The 8,951-nt window shown below is 31.5% G+C and overlaps 1 protein-coding gene across 2 annotated transcripts in view; it reads left to right on the top strand.

Moving 5' to 3' along the window:
* Window positions 1–3,758, top strand: part of LOC106460816 (5-oxoprolinase-like) — a 356,751-nt gene extending 352,993 nt beyond the window's left edge. For both annotated transcript variants that reach the window (XM_022387614.1, XM_013920558.2), the window contains exons 31-33: window positions 1,752–1,912; window positions 2,189–2,286; window positions 2,463–3,758. In XM_022387614.1, the coding sequence (XP_022243322.1) occupies window positions 1,752–1,912; window positions 2,189–2,286; window positions 2,463–2,516 (313 nt within the window). In that variant the 3' untranslated portion in view covers window positions 2,517–3,758. The remainder of the gene's footprint in view (window positions 1–1,751; window positions 1,913–2,188; window positions 2,287–2,462) is intronic.
* The last annotated feature ends 5,193 nt before the right edge of the window (window positions 3,759–8,951 follow it).

Genomic DNA, 8,951 nt, shown 5'->3' with positions numbered 1-8,951 from the left:
CTCAACAAAAATCCCTTATTTAAGTTTTGCTTCTGAAAGAGCGGGGAATTACCCACATAGATACTTGAAATGATTGCCATCTTTGTCTAAGGCCTTTACAAACTGCTTCATCAAGCCCAGTTTTAGGTGAAGTGGAGGTTGTGTTAACTAAACTTTTATGTTCAATGTTCTTCCATCCATCTGTGTGGCCATTGCTTCTTTATCCTGTAATAATTTTGTGCTCTGCTATCTCATTCACACAAAAATCATGGATACTTTGTATAACCGGATTGTTGACCCAACAACATACAAAGGACTTTCAAGTATCCACAAAGTAGCCAACCATGGTCTTTGTATTTGAACTTGTTAAGAAGAAGTTCAAGATTTTTGTGTTTCCTTCAAGTGAACCAAATTACCAATTGGAACAGATGCACATATGTTACCATTGTGAAAGAGAATGCCTTTTAGCCTTCTTATGGAGGAATCAATGAACAATTGCCACTCACTTGGTTCATAGACTGCAGCTCCTAGCATTGTTATTAATTCAGCAATATTGTTGCAATAAAGCAGTGAACTGTCTTGTGAAAAGGTTGGTAAGAACTCTTTCTCATGATTTCTGTATCAGTAAAATGATGTCACTGGAGAAAGTCAGTTCTTAGCCCGAAGTTTGGACCTTAAAATCTCTCAAGTATCCTTTGGAAGGCCCAAATCTCTCACCAAATCATTAAGTTCACCTTCTGTGAGAAGTTGTGGTTCACCAGATGTTTCAGGTTAAAAACAATCCCTATCACCATTTCTACTGACATCACATTCAGAATCAGACAGAATCTGATGGAGTAGGTACAGGACATCAGGTCCATGAGCAACAGTTCCTATAGCAGATTGAAGGTTTGGATTCGAATTTTTTTTTATTTGAAGTGTTGTAGCCTTGCACGTTACATGAGAAAAAGTAGTAGTCATCCCTGTGGTTTCTAGGCTCATGCCAGTCCATTGGAATTCCAAAAGCAAAGACTTTTTATTACCTATATTCCATTTTCTCAACTCTAAGACATAAACAGTGCAAACTTTGTGTGGAGCCCATGATTTGTTTTAGTGCCTCAAGTTTTATTCCAAAATATGTGTAATGTGCTTTTGATGAATTCTGTAATGTTTTGTCATTGTTTCTTTACAACAAATATAATGGGAAGTGTTTGGGTTATTTACACTTCTTGTTGCTATAGCGATGAATAAATAATATTGAAAAAAAAATAAAAATACTATCCAAAAATATCACATCATGTGGCCTGTTAACCATTTATGTACTATTGGTGTGTTTCTCATGGGTTCTAGAATGATTAATAAGACTCTCACGTCGCGATTGGTCTTGAGAAATCTATAGCCGGTGGTTTTCAACAAAATGTGACCCAGTTTCAATAAAATTGATTCACTTGTGTAATAGTACATTTGACGTTTTGTGAAAAATCTGTACTTGATGGAGAAAAATGGATATCATTTTCGAATTCAGCATACAGGAATTACCGTAGAACATATAAAAATTTCAAGACAATAAAACTATCGCAGGCCTGTGTAATTCATTGTTGGCATACAAGCTTATACCTTTGTTTGGGATAATGTGATCTTCACATAATCTGAATAGTAAATGAGATTGTACAAAGATGAAGGCATAAGCTGAAGCATTGATGATAGGAATTAGTCTTGTATTATATAAGACAAAGTCATTAAAATGAAATGTATTCATGTTTCATAAATATAACTTTTCTGTTGTCTTGCAGATACCCTGTTGTTGTTCAGAAGTTTCAATTAAACCCAGATAGTGGTGGCTCAGGGCAGTACCATGGTGGAGATGGAGTTGTTCGGGAGTTACTGTTTAGGAAAGATCTAACACTGTCTGTGTTGACAGAAAGAAGAGTCTTCACACCTTATGGATTGTTTGGTAAATTCCCAAAAGCTATATTGTCTATTTTTGAAAAAAATTTTAATGGTTTACAAATTGATATATGTTTTAGCAAATTGTGTGATACACAAAAATTACATTTTGATTTGTGTTAAACAGTACTTCCAAAGTATAGTTTGGGAAATGAAAGTTTTGTAGTTAATAGTATTTTATCACCAACTAAATCAGTAATACATGTATATTAATATACAACCAAGAATTTTTGACTTGTCTAATTTGAGTTATAATCTATGAAGATATTTATTGTTATCCTAGGTGGGAAAAATGGAAAACAAGGCTTAAACCTTCTTATCTACAATAATGGGCGAATTGTTAACCTCGGGGGCAAGACATGTGTTAAGGTGTCTGCTGGGGTAAGTTTGTCATTTGTTTTGGAAATTATTAGTCAGATAAAGTGCTGTTCAGTTTGTATCACAAAAATATGAAAGCAGTGTAACTTGGTACTGTATCCAAAATTAAATAACAGTCTTATGATATTTGTATGTCCTTTATCTCATGATATCTGGGGTGTGTGTTTTGTGTTCTGTAGGATGTTTTTCACATGGAGACACCTGGAGGTGGTGGCTATGGATCAGCAGACTGATGATGTGGCCAATGTTTTGGAGGAGTATAATCAAGAAGAGAACAATATTTTATTTCACATAATTTTTATTATTCAAGAGCAACCTACAGTAGCCTCTGTTACATGAACTGTTCTAGTTTAGGGAAAAACTTTTGCCACACAGTGAAATAAATCCCATATTAGTGGGAAAGACATTATAATTGATATTCTATTTCATAGTGTAGGAAGTAAATATGAAACTAAATATCTTGGTTTATCATTCAACATTATGTAATTGAACAGTATACATTAAGTACCTTAGGCTGTCGTATAACCTACTGTTAAAAAATTGATGCGATTATTAGTGCCTTGGGTTACTTTTGAACCTATTATTATTTCAGTGATGGTATTAAGCATATTGGCTTACCATTCAACATTATATAATTAAACAATTTAATTAAATGATTTCAGATTATCATTACATCTGTTGATTTTCAACAACAATTCTTGAGTTATGGGGTTTGATAATTATTTCACACCATTTGAATGACAGTTATTAAGCTTCTTATTTTGGGACTGCCAATGAGCTTATTGAATTTGAAAATTGATGTAAAGATAAGTATCTTGGATTAAGATTTAATAAGTTTTGGTGTAAAGTAGATATAAAGATAATCACCTAAGATTATCATTCATCAAGTTTAATAAGCAGATCATCTAAAGGTAATTGCCCTGAACTATAATTTAAGTTAACAACTTTGATGAAGAGCATATCTAAAATCATCTTTCGTGGTTTATATTCAGTATGGTTTAATTGAGCATTAGTCCTAAAGTGAAATAATGTGTTATCATTGTACTTATTGTTATTGAATATGTGAAATAGTCATTAACTCTACTACATGATCAATCAACATGGTTTTGAACAGAGGTTTTGATTAAAAACTAAACTAAAATTAAATACCTTAAAGGTATTTTAAGTTTATTTGTAGTACAAGCATATTACAAAGATATATTATTATGTGTTAGTAATTCTAATTTGAAAATACTTGATAAGCTATGGTTTGTGCTCTATGAAATGACTTGATAGCACTTACTGAAAGTCTTACAAAAGTAACATTTATTCAAATAAAAATTGTTTCAGAATTGGTCTAATACACATTAGTTAATAGAACTTTGATTTGTGTGTTACTGACCTATAATATAAGCATGATTGTTTTGACAAACTTACTTTGTTGGTAAAATATTTGTTTCTAGATGAAATAAATCTTCTTTTCTTAAAACTGATAACTAACATTTCAGTCTTCATTGATAATTCTTTATTTACACAAAATTTTAAAACCGTGTATGTGATATCAGAAAAAGTTTGAAGTATTAGAGATTCCACACTTGCAATAAGATTGTTAGATAAATGATAAAAATACTGAGAACCTGTATCTTATATTCAATGGAAAGTATAAAACAAACTTCAAAACAAATGGCTATAGCATATACCATTTGCCTTAAAAATACAATCCACAAACTTACATCATGCAGCAAAATCGTTATCAACAATTTCAGAATAATTATTTTTATGATAAAATCTGTGACACAGAGAAACATTTAGTTATACTGTGTGGTATATCATTTTCAGGAAGACAGAAATTTCTACCATTAAAGTTACCAGTACCATGTAGTACAAAATGTACAAACAATAAAGTTTTTGCTGGTTCTACATGGTAAAGAATTTATTCAATGATACAGTCAGCACTTAGATTATAAAATATACAGGAAAAACATTCATAACCAAGAATCCTGGTTAATTTGATAAGTTGTACTAGAAGGTATGAGCAGCACCACATTACTGGTAATCAGTGCTTGAAGTGGGGTGGGATACCATCCCACTTCTTTTCAGGAAAGGTCCAAAACCATCCCACTACCTTTTAGTAGCCTTTAAGCTTCTCAGAAGGGAAAGGTTCAATAGATGATGCAATGAATATTTATGAAGAGAAAGAACTGTAAAGAAAAACGTTTTTTCTTATAATGTTTTTTTTTTAACGTAGGAGTGAGGCAAGGATAATACAAACTAGTACATGGATGGAGTAAAGCAAATGAACCCACTCACTACAGGCTTAGTTGATGTGACTGATTTCATAACTACAAAGTAACCCTCAGAGTTTCCAGACTATAACTTGTACCAGTATTTATTTGTTTATATGTAATTTAATGATTTATTTCTCATTGAACCATGTCTAATTAATAATCCTGCCACAATTCAAACACTGCTGGTAATGTATTGTACAAAATGTACAAAGTGATGTAAGTACCACCTGTATCTTCTGGTATAAATTGTACACAAAGACCTAAACAAACAACATAAAAGTCACCATAACAAATATGGACAAACTATACATAAAAGAACAAAGAAAATCAGTGCTGTTGGCACCATATACAACAAATTGTACAGAAAGATATGGCAGCATTAATGTTATTGAAAACATGTGGTATAAACTGTACAGAAACATGAAAACCCCAGCATTACTGGCACCTTGTGGAAGAGAGTACAGGATAAAGTACTTTGTTGGATAAATGCTACAGGAAAGAAAAAATGTCACGGTTACTGACACTATGAAGAAGAGATTATATAGGAAGACACAAGTGGTATCTAGTTTTGTAAGTATCTTGTGTAACAGACTTTTCATAAATATACAACCAAATGTAACTTCCTTTTGGGAAAGATTTTAGAAAAACACAAACACCAAAATGACTGATACATTGTAGGAAAGAATCAGGGTTTGCAGTCGGTACCAATATATCATATGTTAAGAATAATATCTGTTATCACATGTCCCATCTTCGGAGTTTTGACCAAATGCCACCTCTGGTATTTCAGCTTCACTTTTCACAGAATTATCAATGTTTGATGTGGTAGTTTTGAGTTCATACTTCAGTTGATAAGCGAATCTCACCATGAAAATGGGCAATAACATGAAATATGGGAAAATGGTTACTCTCACGCTCTGGAAGAGAATGTGATTGTGCCTACATGACTAATTGCATGTTAAGTAGGTGCTTGCGTGATTAATGTGGGGTGGGATACTGGTATTATGTTGGACTTATTGAAGAAGAAGACACTGACATTACAGAAGGTTACTGATACTATGTGGGACAGATTTTTAGAAGAAAAAAAAGATACTCTAACTTATGCAGCAAATTATAGAAAAGGACACACATATGCTGAAATCTTTTAAGTACACACACAGTCAGCCCCAATATCAGCAAACTATATTGTATGATTTGTGCCACAATAAAATCTTCTGACACTAATGCTTATTTACATTGAGAAGCAAAAACATACACTATAGCCATTTCCAAACGCATTCATGGTACAATATTTTTACAAGTAATATTTAAAGTATCATCTTCAAAACATATAGAGCTTTATATTCCATTCACACAAAGATATAAATACCATACTGATATAACAACGTCGTGAGAAGTTACAACAAGAAAGTAGATGTTTTGTAAAGTATGCAGAAAAAGGTTACAAAAATTTAGACTTGCTCTTTTATCATGAACTAGCATATTAGACACAGTCACTGATATAAGCAAAGTAAGTTATGCTAAAGAGCTTGTTTTCACAAAGAAAGAGTTAACAAGGTGCTGGTAGTTTTGATAAGAAGCTATTATTCTGTGTAAAAAGCTAGTTGGTACTAATGAGCTGTTAGTTCTCATGAAGTAGTTAAAAAAAACTGTTAGTTCTTATTAAGTAGTTAGTTAAAAAGAAGCTGTTAGTTCTTGTAAAAAGCTAGTTAATATTAAGAAGCTATTAGTTATCTTGAAGTAGTTAAAAAGAAGCTGTTAGTTCTTGTAAATAGCTAGTTAACATTAAGAAGCTGTAAATTCTCTTGAAGTAGTTCAAAAGAAGCTGTTAGTTTTTGTAAAGTATTTAGTTGAAAAGTTGTTAATTCTTCTAAAAACTAGTTGGTAGTAAAAAGCTATTAGTTCTCATAAACAAATCAATAAAAAAGCATGTTGGTAGTAAGAAGCTGTTAGTTCTTGTAAAAACTACTTAACAGTAAAAGGTTGTTAGTTCTTGTGAAGTAGTTAGTAAGCAAGAAGTTGAAAGTTCTTGTTAAAAACTAATTGACATTAAGAAGATGTTAGTTCTCAGGCAGTACTTAGTTAAAGAGAAGCTGTAAATTCTTGTAAGAAGCTAATTGATAGTAAGAAGCTGTTAGTTCTTGTAAAAAGCTAGGTGGTAGCAGGAATGTGGTAGTTCTCATGAAGTAGTTAGTTAACAGTAAGAAGTTGTTAGTTCTTGTGAAAAGCTGGTTGTTAGTAGGAAGCTGTTAGTTCTCATGAAGTAGTTAGTTAACAGTAAGAAGTTTTTAGTTCTTGTGAAAAGCTAGTTGGTAGTAGGAAGCTGTTAATTTTCATGAAGTAGTTAGTTAACAGTAAGAAGCTGTTAGTTCTTGTGAAAAGCTAGTTGGTAGTAGGAAGCTGTTAATTTTCATGAAGTAGTTAGTTAACAGTAAGAAGTTGTTAGTTCTTGTGAAAAGCTAGTTGGTAGTAGGAAACTGTTAGTATTTGTGAAGTAGTTAGTTAACAGTACGAAGTTGTTAGTTCTTGTGAAAAGCTAGTTGGTAGTAGGAAACTGTTAGTATTTGTGAAGTAGTTAGTTAACAGTAAGAAGCTGTTAGTTCCTGTGAAAAGCTAGTTGGTAGTAGGAAACTGTTAGTTGTTGTAAAGTAGTTAGTTAACAGTCAGAAGCTGTTAGTTCTTGTGAAAAGCTAGTTGGTAGTAGGAAGCTGTTAATTCTCATGAAATAGTTAAATAAATGTTAGTTCTTGTGAAGTAGTTAGTTAGCAGTAAGGAGCTGGTAAGTAGCAAAAAACATTTGCTCTAATGAAGAAGCTAGTGGATATCAAGAAGTAGTGCATTGTGATAAAGCACATAGTGGGTAGCAAGTAGTAGTAGTTAGCTGTTGTGAAAAAGCAGTTGGCTGCAAGATGAAGTCTTTTGTTTCGGGTAAGAAATTTAAGTGATAACAAGAATATATTTGATCTGGTAAGGCTAGTTGGTAGCAGGAAACTATGTTGTTTATCTTAAGAAACTATTGTGGATAGAGAAACTCCTAGTTAGTTGTAAAAAACAAATGTAGCTTTGGGATAAAGTTAGCAGTAAGTAGCAAGATATTTGTTGTTGATACTGTTAGCTGGTACTGTGTAGCTGTTTGTTCTAAAAAAAGCTTTTTGATACCCAAAATATATTTTTATTGTAAGAACGTTAATGGGTATTAGAAATTTGTTCTTGTATAAAAGCTATTTGTTTGAAAAAAAATTTTTGTTCTCATAGAGAAAAAGAACAAAGAGTCTGTCTACTATTGTAAGTACTATTAGGAAAGGGTCCCAGTATAAATGATTGTGACTGACTGTTACAAATTACTTAACCAAAAAGAAATGTTTCAGTGCAGGAATCCACAAGGTTGTGTAAAAGTACTCACAAATATGTATTTCTTAAAACATAAGGACACAAAAGAAAGCTCCATATACACCAACAGAAAAGATAAAAACAGCTTTGGATATAGTTCTGAAGTATGACATTACAGACTGTCCCATCTCAGGATGTGAAGGAATTTTTGGTGTGAAGTGTATATTTTTCCTGCTGATCACCCTGCAATCTTAATGTCTTAAGGTAATAACCACAGGTATACTTGTTATTCACTTTGCTACTTTTAATGAAATGTCTACCCTGTTAAATACATATTAGTATCATGATGTGTATTTCCTGTAAAACAAATTAATAAAGATGTATACAAATAACTAATTAACATAAAGTTCAGTTTCTGTAGAATGTAAATAGGAAAAATAATTATAATATACAGGGTAGTTTCTGTACAATAAAATAATTATCATCTGTTAGTAGTATTACATATAAACTAAATTTTAATTTCTCTAATTAACACCATGAGGTTTACTTTATGTAAGTTGCATACAAAAGTTGTATTTATCTTTAAAAACAATAATTTGTTACAAATTTATTTACTAAAAACTACTTAATACTTGTGTATCTTGTAAAACTCATCAGCAGTCATGAGTTGTAAAAATTTATCTTTTCAGTTAAGATAACATGTAATTATAAAAAGTAATTTCTTTAAGCCAATAGGCAAACAGAAAGGTAAATTTAATTGCTTATCACATTGTACATTTCATGCTCGTAATAATGAGCAGTCATGGTACGTGTCTTGTTAAATGTTAATACTTGTCATATTGATTGTTTTATTTTAAATATATCACTCACAATAGTTTGTTCCTGTTGAACATAATTACAAGCTAGAATATTTTTCTTTTCATTTAAATGATTACACATATGTAAACCTAATCACCAAATGTAATTTATATCTTTATGTAAACATACTTTTTTAACCAATAAGAACTTATTCTATAGATATAGTAACCAATCAACTTCTATTTCTAGTGTTAACTACAGTTACGTTGGGTA

The sequence above is a fragment of the Limulus polyphemus genome, unplaced genomic scaffold (assembly GCF_000517525.1).
Source record: "Limulus polyphemus unplaced genomic scaffold, Limulus_polyphemus-2.1.2 Scaffold841, whole genome shotgun sequence".
NCBI classification, from domain to species: domain Eukaryota; kingdom Metazoa; phylum Arthropoda; class Merostomata; order Xiphosura; family Limulidae; genus Limulus; species Limulus polyphemus.
This window is presented reverse-complemented; position numbering and strand designations above follow the sequence as displayed.